General features: G+C 46.2%; 1 protein-coding gene across 1 annotated transcript in view; it reads left to right on the top strand.

Moving 5' to 3' along the window:
* The window catches only part of LOC126247724 (uncharacterized), a 114,078-nt gene that overhangs the window by 62,726 nt on the left and 37,344 nt on the right, over positions 1-14,008 (top strand). The window contains exon 4 of the mRNA XM_049948509.1: positions 8,537-8,713. Coding sequence (XP_049804466.1) covers positions 8,537-8,713 — 177 coding nt within the window. The remainder of the gene's footprint in view (positions 1-8,536; positions 8,714-14,008) is intronic.

Genomic DNA, 14,008 nt, shown 5'->3' with positions numbered 1-14,008 from the left:
AACACAAACGCTAGCATTTCGCTAGAAATGTCTCACCAGCTGAGCTGCCCATCACGCATCACAGAGTCACACAATTTTTCATGCTATAAGCACTCTCTTCTATTTTCGAAACACCGCAGCTCCATTGGATTGCAGTCCCTGCAATGATAGGAGGAAGGACTTAAAGGGCAAAGACCCAACCACAACTGCAGTGTTGTTTCCAGATCGTGTTTACCTCTCAGTACGAAAGCAGAATGGAGCAATAACTACTGACAGAGATTCTTGTCTTCAGTAATACAAAAGTTAGTACAAAGCTGTATGACGATCGTGGCTGATCTAGCGAGTTACCAACGCCTTCGTAATCACCACACCGATCGTTCGTAAATGAGGCAGAAAATTTCACGCAGACAATACATGAAAAATGGAACGCTCAGCGTTCTTGAAAAACTGTCCGACACGAACGCGGGTTACATAACTTGACTGAAAATTAAGTCAAAGAGCGTTTTCGGTCATCAATTCACTGTCTTGCTGAAAAATTGTAGTAGCTTAAGCTTGGGACATTAGGATGGTAAGTTAATTCCCGTTACTCCTCTAGCAGAAGGTAGCAGAGTGAGAGGTAAATAAAGTGGTCTCATTCGTCACGGAACTTCGAGATAAAAGGGACTCACAACTCAAATTTCCGCTTCGTTCTTCATCCACCTGTTTACTACGAATCTACTGATTCACATTAATTCATTGTTACAAGAATAACCGACAGTTTCAGTCATGCGTTCACATCCCATTTAATCTTTTCTGTTCTCAATTAAAGATAGTCGATAGCTCTATTTCACTTACGGATGATGTGTATAACGTTTTAGAAGTATCACATGAAACAAAGATGATCGTTACTGTCAATAGAGAGAAAAAAAGGAAAAGGACACATGTTTATCCAGGGCACCTAACTCCTCATTAGAATTTTCAGAACAATTTACGATTGATGCAGGTGCGAACATTCATCCTCTTAATCCAATATGTTCTAGAAGTCCAACTTGGGTGGTAATATTGACGATGTTATGCTTTGCTTTTTAAAAAAGAAAAGAAGGAGAAAAAGAGAGGAGGGGGGTTTATTTTTCCTTTCTGTGAGGCATTTTACATCTAAGGCTTGTTTCTTCATGCATTTGACGCTAGTTAGAGCTATTTAGATCTAGTTACAGGACTGAGAAACGATATCGTTTTCATTTACACTATTCCCGATCACCAGTTAGTTACAACATATACATATGTTCGCCGTCCTAGATTCTTAAATTAGGCTTTCTTTCTTAGTATAAATAGCTATTACCATAGCTAAAAAATTCTGACTTTATTTATTTTCTCATATCGTTCTCCGGTGCACCACCATAATCAAATATTAAACTATACCAATGCAATGGACATATCTTTTGACCAGATTTCAAATCTGTCCATTTTTAAACTTTCTTCCTTTTACCCGAAGTATGTTCTGGCTGCAATCTATGGCATAATATTTTCATTCGCGCTCTATGTACAAATATCATACTAAGATCTTTCTTGATTTCAAATGGTTCAAATGGCTCTGAGCACTATGGGACTTAACATCTGACGTCATCAGTCCCCTAGAACTTAGAACTACTTAAACCTAAGTAACTTAAGGACATCACACACATCCATGCCCGAGGCAGGACTCGAACCTGCGACCGTAGCGGTCGCGCGGTTCCGGACTGAAGCACCTAGAACCGCTCGGCCACTCCGGCCGACATTTCTTGATTTCCATTCATTTTACGTCATATACGCGAGGGAACGTTGCGACTCTTGTTGTGTTCCCTTATGTGAAACTGTCTCCTATTGCCGCCTCTGCTCAGTTATTCGCTATCATGCCTGTACTGTCTTGGTAAAAAATTGAATTTTAAAGCCTCCAAGACCTCCTATTTTCTTAGAAAATATACTATGGTTTTCTGTATTTCATTCATACGGAATTTCATACCCTACAAGTTTTTGCTGAGCATTGTAATTAAATTAATACTATGTCCCTAAAGTCTTCCCTAATGGTAGGAGCAGGTTGTTTTACCTACAAATTTACACGTTTCATTTACTACCGGCCCTTTCCTGCTACATCGAACGTATTAGACATAGCTCCTCCAAGTACGAATAAATTATGCGAAGGTCATAGGGACTTCCATTGTGTAGTACTCTCTTTCATTTCGAAAATTTTTACCAGATTCAGAATATGGCAAATCTTCCTCCACGGTAAAATTAGTGGCTGTGTTTTGCTCATATTATGTCAAGTTCGCAAATAATCATTAATTTAAAAATGATCATTGGTTTCTGGATTTATGCTGCTCATCTTCAGATCTAAGGCACCATATGACTGAAATCGGCAGTGCACAGAAAAATTGCGTGATGTCACGGTCGTTTACTGCTCATTAAGTGATAATTTGGCGTAGGTAGTTGTTTTATCTCTCGCCCATGTCGTGTAAAATCGTATTATGTGCGTAAATTATAATTGCCTTCGATATTGGGAATATGCGCTTATGACATGCCTCTGTTTATATCGTTTTTTAACAATTTTCAACTGTCTTCCTTTGATCCGCCTTTCGTCCATTTCCCGTTCCTTTTCAACTATATTTTTAATACCACTTTGAAAGTCTTCCGATTCCTCGAATGGTGACTGTTTATGTGACAGCTCTCCTGCACGTGCAAATTATTAGCTTCTGCTCAGTATTATTTGGTATATCTGTCCTATTAATGTATTTATAACAATACAGTAACCGGTCACTTTTAACTGTATCTCTAAAAGTTTACTTTCAGCATTATCGGAGATACTGTCTAGGTCTTAAATTTCAGAGGAAGCAGACTTTTATTTTGTTGCTGTAGCAAACGTTAATTATGAATCGGAGATGAACTGTAGCAAACTGCTGCAAGTAACTCGAACTAAGTTCCACTAGACGTCCATCCAGTGTGGTTTTCTTCCTCTTGTATTATTGGACTCTGATCACACTTTACCCGTCAAAGTTTAACTGCGGCGCATAAACTATTTTACTGCAGAGTTTTATGTATTATTCGCCAGATCCGTATTCTGAAATACGAAACGTTCGCTCTAGGCGATCGTTGACTCAAAGGGCACTATCGGTTCTCTGGTGCGGTCAGTCGCGGCAGTATTGTGAATAGCCAACCTTACCGGTAAACTCAGCTCAACCCAGTAACTTGCACAACTTGCCTTTCGGATGTGATTTTCCTGTTGTTAAGCAGCTTTACTTACCGGAAGATTATGACTTGACAAACAGTAAAGACAATGCATAACCGAGTCCAGACAAAATACACTCCTGGAAATTGAAATAAGAACACCGTGAATTCATTGTCCCAGGAAGGGGAAACTTTATTGACACATTCCTGGGGTCAGATACATCACATGATCACACTGACAGAACCACAGGCACATAGACACAGGCAACAGAGCATGCACAATGTCGGCACTAGTACAGTGTATATCCACCTTTCGCAGCAATGCAGGCTGCTATTCTCCCATGGAGACGATCGTAGAGATGCTGGATGTAGTCCTGTGGAACGGCTTGCCATGCCATTTCCACCTGGCGCCTCAGTTGGACCAGCGTTCGTGCTGGACGTGCAGACCGCGTGAGACGACGCTTCATCCAGTCCCAAACATGCTCAATGGGGGACAGATCCGGAGATCTTGCTGGCCAGGGTAGTTGACTTACACCTTCTAGAGCACGTTGGGTGGCACGGGATACATGCGGACGTGCATTGTCCTGTTGGAACAGCAAGTTCCCTTGCCGGTCTAGGAATGGTAGAACGATGGGTTCGATGACGGTTTGGATGTACCGTGCACTATTCAGTGTCCCCTCGACGATCACCAGTGGTGTACGGCCAGTGTAGGAGATCGCTCCCCACACCATGATGCCGGGTGTTGGCCCTGTGTGCCTCGGTCGTATGCAGTCCTGATTGTGGCGCTCACCTGCACGGCGCCAAACACGCATACGACCATCATTGGCACCAAGGCAGAAGCGACTCTCATCGCTGAAGACGACACGTCTCCATTCGTCCCTCCATTCACGCCTGTCGCGACACCACTGGAGGCGGGCTGCACGATGTTGGGGCGTGAGCGGAAGACGGCCTAACGGTGTGCGGGACCGTAGCCCAGCTTCATGGAGACGGTTGCGAATGGTCCTCGCCGATACCCCAGGAGCAACAGTGTCCCTAATTTGCTGGGAAGTGGCGGTGCGGTCCCCTACGGCACTGCGTAGGATCTTACGGTCGTGGCGTGCATCCGTGCGTCGCTGCGGTCCGGTCCCAGGTCGACGGGCACGTGCACCTTCCGCCGACCACTGGCGACAACATCGATATACTGTGGAGACCTCACGCCCCACGTGTTGAGCAATTCGGCGGTACGTCGACCCGGCCTCCCGCATGCCCACTATACGCCCTCGCTCAAAGTCCGTCAACTGCACATACGGTTCACGTCCACGCTGTCGCGGCATGCTACCAGTGTTAAAGACTGCGATGGAGCTCCGTATGCCACGGCAAACTGGCTGACACTGACGGCGGCGGCGCACAAATGCTGCGCAGCTAGCGCCATTCGACGGCCAACACCACGGTTCCTGGTGTGTCCGCTGTGCCGTGCGTGTGATCATTGCTTGTACAGCCCTCTCGCAGTGTCCGGAGCAAGTATGGTGGGTCTGACACACCGGTGTCAATGTGTTCTTTTTTCCATTTCCAGGAGTGTAAAATAAATCTGCGTTTCCAGTTTTATTAAAGTTTCTTAGGCCTTAAAGATGACGGTTTTGCCTTGATCCGTATTATAATACGTATCTACGTACCACATGCTTCAATCCACGGTCGTTTTCGGAATTCAGTCCCCTCAAACATTAGGGTTTGAATCGCATTAGCTTACTGTTTCTTTGAATGAGATACGTGTAAATTACAAGAATAGAAATAGTTGTTGATGAGCAATAAACATACTCAAAATTAGAGGGAGGTGACTCAGTGTTTAAGAAAGTTTTGGAGAGGAGTACTCCTCAAATCAACGTGCAGATGCGATGAACTAAGTTTCCCGCTGCACCCACAAAATCACTACCCAGTGTAGTTTTAAACAGCAAAAGAAAGGAACCGGTGATTTCCTCTCCAGTCGTGTGCACCTAACCGTCTATATTCACTGTTTTGTCAGCGAAACGATAAGGCCTGTCCTTGCTTCCTTCATTGCGAAAAATGCAGACCATAGGCGGGACCAGCTCGAACGTCAACACCGCACCAGCCCCATTATCCAGCAAGACGTCAAGGGCCAGTCACAGCAGTTGTGTGCCAGCCTGACTCTGGACGACGGACAGCGGCTTTGACACACCTCCCAATCCCAATCGCGCCATCGCATGCATCCAGATCATAGAGGATGTACACTGATTACAGCTATGTTTTCATGAGGAATTATATTATAACACAGGGCCATTCCGTGGTGATGTTACACACTTTGAGGGACGATGGAGAAGGGTAACTGTATCAATTGGAGGTAAGGAGCCCAGGTGCGGAAACGACCGAGTCGAAAGTTAGAAGCGAAAATCATTCTGATAAATCTGACAGTAGGCCACTTCTAATGCAGGCCCTTTGCTTTCCTTATTTTGGGTGGAGGTACTATGGACCAAAACAAGAAAAAATTGTCTTGTAAATATCGGCTCTAAAAAGCCTAACTCAAGAACTACAAACAGCTCTTCATCTCTCCTACTGTGAAACACTTCTACTAAACTAGTGCCCATAACGCTTAATACAGGTTGTTTAGAGGCAATGTTTACCAGACCAATTTTACCTCTTTTGGTCCATACTACATCCTCCCAAAATAAGGAAAGCAAAGGCTTGCAGTAGAAGAAGTCTGTTCCATAATTATCAGAATGATTTTCGCTTATAGCTTTCGACTCAACCGTTTCCGCACCTGGGTTCCTTACCTCAAACTGATACATTTGCTCTTGTCTATCGTCCCTGAATGCTTGTAACATCAGCACGGAATCACCCTCTGTAAGTTGCGCCAGCAACAGGAACGCTAAGAAGTTACTTTAAACTACTTGTTATAAACCATGGATAGTTGATGACCGCTAACAACATTCATATGTTTGTTTTCACTCTAAAAGAAATAACATATTCCCGTCAAAAAGAGTAAAAACCTTCATATGCGCGTTTTGTGAGCTTTAACTGAAGATCGACTTTATTGGGTTTTAATTACGGGGGTCGCTCAATAACTAATGCAACACATTTTTTTCTCGGCCAATTCGATTGATACAATGCGGAATTTGTTGTGGGACATCGTGGAATACTTCCACATCAGCCCGTATAGTTTCATGAAATTCCGACAGGTGAGGCTCTACACTTACCATTCAAAAAGGCGTCTGTAACGGAGTTGTATACTAAGCAGAGTCCTGATACGGATTTTCTTACAGTGGGAAACCAAAGCATCGCATATATTCATAGGAGCTTGAAGAATGTCTACGGAAGCTGGAAGTGAACAAAAGAGCTCTGAGGCGTTGGGCGACATGTGTGTCATCACTGCAGCGAGGTCGCGCAAACGTGTCTGAAATAACGCTTGCCGGCTGGCCGCATATACACTACAGGCCATTAAAATTGTTACACCAAGAAGAAATGGAGATCATAAACGGGTATTCATTGGACAAATATATTATACTGGAACACATATGTAATTAAATTTTCACGCAATTTGGGTGCATAGATCCTGAGAAATCAGTACCCAGATCAACCACCTCTGGCCGTAATAACGGCGTTGATACGCCTGGGCATTGAGTCAAACAGAGCTTGGATGGCGTGTACACGTACAGCTGCCCATCCAGCTTGAACACGATACCACAGTTCATCAAGAGTAGTGACGCGTGTTGTGACGTGCCAGTTGCTAGGCCATCACAGACCAGACGTTTTCAATTGGTGAGAGATCTGGAGAAATTGCTGGCCAGGACAGCAGTCGTTACATTTTCTGTATCCAGAGAGGCCCGTACAGGACCTGGAACAAGCGGTCGTGCATTATCCTGTGAAATATAGGTTTTCGCAGGGATCGAATGAAGGGTAGAGGCACGGGTCGTAAGACATCTGAAATGTAACGTCCACTGTTCAAAGGACCGTCAATGCGAACAAGAGGTGACCGAGACATATAATCAGTGGTACCCCATACCATCATGCCAGGTGATACGACAGTATGGCGATGACGAATACACGCTTCCAATGTGCGTTCATCGCGATGTCGCCAAAGACGGATGCGACCATCATGATGCTGTAAACAGAACCTGGATTCATCTGAAAAAATGACGTTTCGCCATTCGTGCACCCAGGTTCGTCGTTGAGTACACGATCGCAGGCGCTCCTGTCTGTGATGCAGCGTCAAGGGTAACCGCAGCCATGGTCTCGGAGCTGATAGTCCATGCTGCTGCAAACGCCGTCGAACTGTTCGTGCAGATGGTTGTTGTCTTGCAAACGTCCCCATCTGTTGACTCAGGAATGGAGACGTGGCTGCACGATCCGTTACAGCCATGCGGATAAGATGCCTGTCATCTCGACTGCTAGTGTTACGAGGCCGTTGGGATCCAGAACGGCGTTCCGTATTACCCTCCTTAACCCACCGATTCCATATTCTGCTAACAGTAATTGGATCTCGACCAACGCGAGCAAGAATGTTGCGATACAATTAACCGCAATCGCGATAGGCTACAATGCGACCTTTATCAAAGTCGGAAACGTGATGGTACGCATTTCTCCTCCTTACACGAGGCATCACGACAACGTTTCACCAGGCAACGCCGGTCAACTGTATGTGTATGAGAAATCGGTTGGAAACTTTCCTCATGTGAGTACGTTGTAGGTGTCGCCACCGGCGCCCACCTTGTGCGAACGGTCTGAAAAGCTAATCATTTGGATATTGCAGCATCTTCTTCCTGTCGGTTAAATTTCGCTTCTGTAGCACGTCATCTTCGTGGTGTAGCAATTTTAATGGCCAGTAGTGTAGCTGTAACTCCTGCAATGTTTGAACGTGCGAACACTCTCGTACGCGGTGATCGACAGATCACAATCAAATACCCCGCAGAAGTGGATGTCTCTTTGGGGAAGTGCACACAGAACTTCACTGGACTGTTCTTCCTCATCCAACCTACAGCCAGGATCTCGCACCTTCCCACTTCCATCTGTGTGACCCAATGAAGGATGCACTCCGTGACAAGCAGTACGTGTAGATGGGGAGGATACTGATGCAGCAAGGCGTTGGCTCCGACGTCGACCAGCAGAGTGGTATCATTCTGGCAGACAGGCCCTCCCGGTATGGTGGCTGAAGGCGGAAATTATGTTGAGCGAAAATTATGTTGCAAAATAGGGTTTTGTAGCCAAACGACTGGGGAATAATATGGTGTGCTGGTATCCTGAATAAAACCAACCTGCTTAAAGAAAAAAATGCGCTGCACTGCTTATTGAGTGCATTTGTTATTTTGCTTAGGTTTGGTGATCCTTATGATGATTTAGTGCTGTCGGTGATGTGAGACCGGTGCTGAGGTGTGCTCGGCGTGTGCGGCAGGTTCGTGTTGAGCCTGGTGGTGTCGAACCTGCTGGGCGCTCTGGTGGTGGCTCCGGCGCTGCTGGTGCAGCTGCTGCGTCCCGCGCACTGGCTGCGGCACGTGTGCGCCGGCCTCACCACGCTCGCCGTCACCGCCTCCATCTTCAGCATCGTCGCCATCGCCGTCGACAGATACAGGTACCTCCGCCTCCATATTTATCTCCTAGTGTTATCTCGATTGCTTTTATTCAGAGTTATCTCAATAGCCGAACTCTGTAGCACTTCCTCTTTTTTGTGATGTTCGATTTAGTGGTAGAGTGCAGTACAGTTATATAAACGAAAGAGTATTAAATTACGTAATAATCGTGTTTGAGATGAAAAATTAATAAACTGCACTTTGAACCCTGAATTTACTTTCAAAACCTTTTTTTTAAGAATATGATTTATTTACTATCGATTCATCAAGAACATTAACACATTTAATCACACTATGTGAGCGTGGAAGCTGTTGCCAGTGGGTAACTGATGAAAACAAATTAAGTTTCTTCCAACAAATGGAAATTTTATTCCTAAAAAGCCCTTTTTTGTAAACAGATTTAAAATTATAATCCGAAAGCACCCTCTAAATATCAAGTTACAATTTATTCAGAGGCAGAAAGAACAATTTTTTTTACTGTATGAGCTTTCGGGCTGAGAACCTTTCCGCTCCCTTTTGACACGGCCGTAGTCACGACCGCTCACAACGACCTCTGAAAGATTACACTGGCGCAAATCTGCAACACACCAGATTACTTTAAACTAAAAATTTTAACAACTCACACAAGCACATAAACTATGCATCCCGTAGGAGGGATGGAAATGGTACAAAACACTAACATTAAAAGATTAACTTGCCACCGAAAGTGCAACTTGATTAAAAAAAAAAAGTCTCTTACGGTTGAAGGGTGGCAACTTTACATACTAAAATGGCCATTTAAATAAAAACCCATGAAATGCAGTCTTACATAAAATATACAAGGTTGGCCAAACATGCTCTACATTACACATATACCGCCTCTCAAGATGATAGGCAAGATAAAAACAAATTTCAGGAATTCGGCCGTTACACTTCAAAGCAATAAATCTGTTATCACCGAATCCGACAATCATGACAGAGACAACTATTAATGTACGGCAGACAGACAGACACTAACTGCCTAACAAATGTTGACGAGAGACAGACGAGCAAGCTTGGGACAAGAGACTGGCCAAGAAAACAAGTATAATTTAACAAGTAAGTGAAACAACATATCACGAACCACTTAACTTCTAATAAACTGCGATGTCTGGCGAAGACCTGGCGCGGCACCCCCAAAACGCTCTCCCGAACCGTCCGCTGCCAGCCGCTTCAATGGACGCAGGAAGGCGCGCCGATCTTCCGTCTCACGGCGGCCAGACCGATGCCGTGGGTTGACTCCTGTTGCTCTCGTGTGGGCCGCGAAGCCACTACCCCTCGCTATACGGCGCGGCCCACTGGACTGACGTGGCGACCTCACATGCGCCACTTGCTCAAGACGGACAAGTCATCTTGTGTCTCAGTGCGCGACCGACCAACCGATCGATCCAACTGCAAATGACCATTGACTGAACAAACTCGAGCAGACTGGCGGCTTAACACATACTAGCACCCCGGACGACAGACACACTGACTGCCCCACACTGACCCGGCTGACCAGCTGACTCACTGGCGAGCTCATAGCGCCCCTTAAATGCACGTGAACAGGCAACCTTTCCCCTTTCCCACCAGAGGGAGACACCAAAGCTGCGATTGCCACAGCGGCGCCACCGCCAGAAACGGAGGGCGATTGCTTCACACTGCAGCACTCTCTTCAAAACAGCAATTTTTACCACGGCTCACACGTAATTACGATTCCAGTGATTCTGATCACTGCACAGTTAACTGACAAGCCGACAAACTTAATAGGCAAATTAATACATTAATATCAAATTTCCTCAGCCATCTGGACCAACTGACGTGTTGCAGCTAACAGACCGTCGGTTGGTGGGGGCAGATCAGTTTTGATATCCTCCGATTAAGAAAGATGGATCTAGTAAAGGCGAAATTCGGAATTATCGTAGCCAAGGTAGACAAGCAACCAAACAATGAAATAGAGTTTTATGGAGTGCGCTTACCAGATCAAAAATGAAGATTAGGATATTTGAAGTTGTAGAAATTGTAGCAACGTATGAAGCAGAACCATGGGAAATAAATGAAAGACTAAAGAGGACATTATTGTCAGTAGATATGGAATCATGGAGGTATTGCTCTGAAACTTGATAATACGGAATAAAATAAAAACCGTACAGGCGCGAGAAGAATTAGATCTCTGAGTGGTACATACAAAATTTAATTATGTACATAGTTGTCCGCCTACTTAGCTGAGTGGTGACGTGCTTCCCTCCCATTCCATACTTACCACCGGCACGCAAGTCACCCAATGTGGTGTCGACTTGCACTCGACGGCCGAATTTCCTCGGGTGGGGCCTCCCGGCCAACAATGCCACACGATCGTTTCATTCCGTGTACATAGATGGTTCACCTATGGCTCGTGATGAGTGTGTTTGCGAATATCAAAATCCGTGACATAAGTGGTCGTATGCTTTGATTTTATTGACTTAAATTTTTTATATCGCCAAGGGACGACACCTTAGTACTTGGCATAAATTACAACTTGATGTCTGCACCAGTTCTTGAGAAAAGGGGATATTAACAGGCGAATGAACAGACGCACTACAGAGTGATCCTATAAGGATTCCGTTTTTACCGACTGGGACGGGGATCCCTAAAAATGAAGACCTGCGTAAGGAAATGAACTTGGGCGTGACTGTATTGCATACAATCGATACGAAATGAGTTAGATGGTACCGGCATGTACACAATTTCGGAAAGGAGGATAGATGTTCGATCCCAGCTACTAGGAAAAGAAGAAGAGGAAGCCGGAAAACATCCTGAGAAGAAGGAGTCAGGAGAACTGTCTCCTAGAGGAATGATTATTGGGAAGATAGGAGACTTTGGAACGTATTATATGACTAAAACTATAGTGTTATGTTAAACTGCAAAGAAGTGTGTCGTTTCAAGTTTTATCATAAGCGATTTGACCAGTAAGTAGGTTGAGACAGGTGTTGGAATGGGCATGGCAGCGATCAGGTTATAGGATCAGGCGGGCAAGGTCGACGGATCGGATGTTAACGAAGGTGCGAGTATATGGATTAGTTTCCACATAACTGGATGGCTAGAAGACTTCTTAAGTAATAGAACGCAGTACGTTGTTCTCGACGGCGAGTGTGTATCAGTGACAAGGTTTTGTCTGGATTGCCGACGGAAATGTGATAGAACCGCTATCATTTTTCTATACACATAAACGATATGGCGAACGGGCTGGCACCAATCTGCCGCTGTTTGCTGATGTTGCTGTGGTGTACGGGGAGATGTCGTCGTTCAGTGTGTATAGGTGGATACAAGATGATTTTGACGATATTTCTAGTTGGTGTGATGAATGGCAGCTAGCTTTAAATGTAGAGAAGTGTAAGTAAATGCGAATGAGTAGGAAAAATAAACCTGTAATTTTCGGGCGTAGCATTAGGAGTGACACAGTCACTTCGCATAAATATCTAACGGAATGATGCAAAGCGATATGAAACGGAACGAGCATGTGAGGATTGTTGTGGGGAAGGCGAATGGTCGACAGAGTTTGTTGGGAGAATTTGCAGAAAGTGTTGTTCATCTGTAAAGGAGATCGCATGTAGGGCGCCAGTGTGGCCCGTCCTTGATTACTGGTCGAGTGTTTGAGGTCCGCTCCAGGTCCGATTGAAGACAGACATCGAAGCAATTCATAGGCAGGCTGCTAAATTTGTTTCCGACTGTTCAGAACAACGCGGCAGAATTACGGAAATCCTTCGGGAACATAAGGATACGTTCTTTTCAAGAAAAACTGCTGAGAAAATTTAGAGAACCGGAATTTAAAGTTGCCTGCAGGACGGTACTACTGGCGTCAACTTACATTTCGCGTAAGGACCACGAAGGTAAGACAGAAATCAGTGCATATACACTCCTGGAAATGGAAAAAAGAACACATTGACACCGGTGTGTCAGACCCACCATACTTGCTCCGGACACTGCGAGAGGGCTGTACAAGCAATGATCACACGCACGGCACAGCGGACACACCAGGAACCGTGGTGTTGGCCGTCGAATGGCGCTAGCTGCGCAGCATTTGTGCGCCGCCGCCGTCAGTGTCAGCCAGTTTGCCGTGGCATACGGAGCTCCATCGCAGTCTTTAACACTGGTAGCATGCCGCGACAGCGTGGACGTGAACCGTATGTGCAGTTGACGGACTTTGAGCGAGGGCGTATAGTGGGCATGCGGGAGGCCGGGTCGACGTACCGCCGAATTGCTCAACACGTGGGGCGTGAGGTCTCCACAGTATATCGATGTTGTCGCCAGTGGTCGGCGGAAGGTGCACGTGCCCGTCGACCTGGGACCGGACCGCAGCGACGCACGGATGCACGCCACGAACGTAAGATCCTACGCAGTGCCGTAGGGGACCGCACCGCCACTTCCCAGCAAATTAGGGACACTGTTGCTCCTGGGGTATCGGCGAGGACCATTCGCAACCGTCTCCATGAAGCTGGGCTACGGTCCCGCACACCGTTAGGCCGTCTTCCGCTCACGCCCCAACATCGTGCAGCCCGCCTCCAGTGGTGTCGCGACAGGCGTGAATGGAGGGACGAATGGAGACGTGTCGTCTTCAGCGATGAGAGTCGCTTCTGCCTTGGTGCCAATGATGGTCGTATGCGTGTTTGGCGCCGTGCAGGTGAGCGCAACAATCAGGACTACATACGACCGAGGCACACAGGGCCAACACCCGGCATCATGGTGTGGGGAGCGATCTCCTACACTGGCCGTACACCACTGGTGATCGTCGAGGGGACACTGAATAGTGCACGGTACATCCAAACCGTCATCGAACCCATCGTTCTACCATTCCTAGACCGGCAAGGGAACTTGCTGTTCCAACAGGACAATGCACGTCCGCATGTATCCCGTGCCACCCAACGTGCTCTAGAAGGTGTAAGTCAACTACCCTGGCCAGCAAGATCTCCGGATCTGTCCCCCATTGAGCATGTTTGGGACTGGATGAAGCGTCGTCTCACGCGGTCTGCACGTCCAGCACGAACGCTGGTCCAACTGAGGCGCCAGGTGGAAATGGCATGGCAAGCCGTTCCACAGGACTACATCCAGCATCTCTACGATCGTCTCCATGGGAGAATAGCAGCCTGCATTGCTGCGAAAGGTGGATATACACTGTACTAGTGCCGACATTGTGCATGCTCTGTTGCCTGTGTCTATGTGCCTGTGGTTCTGTCAGTGTGATCATGTGATGTATCTGACCCCAGGAATGTGTCAATAAAGTTTCCCCTTCCTGGGACAATGAATTCACGGTGTTCTTATTT

Source organism: Schistocerca nitens, chromosome 1, assembly GCF_023898315.1.
Source record: "Schistocerca nitens isolate TAMUIC-IGC-003100 chromosome 1, iqSchNite1.1, whole genome shotgun sequence".
NCBI lineage: Eukaryota > Metazoa > Arthropoda > Insecta > Orthoptera > Acrididae > Schistocerca > Schistocerca nitens.
Note: the sequence above shows the minus strand (reverse complement) of the source record. Positions and strands in the feature narration are given on the sequence as shown.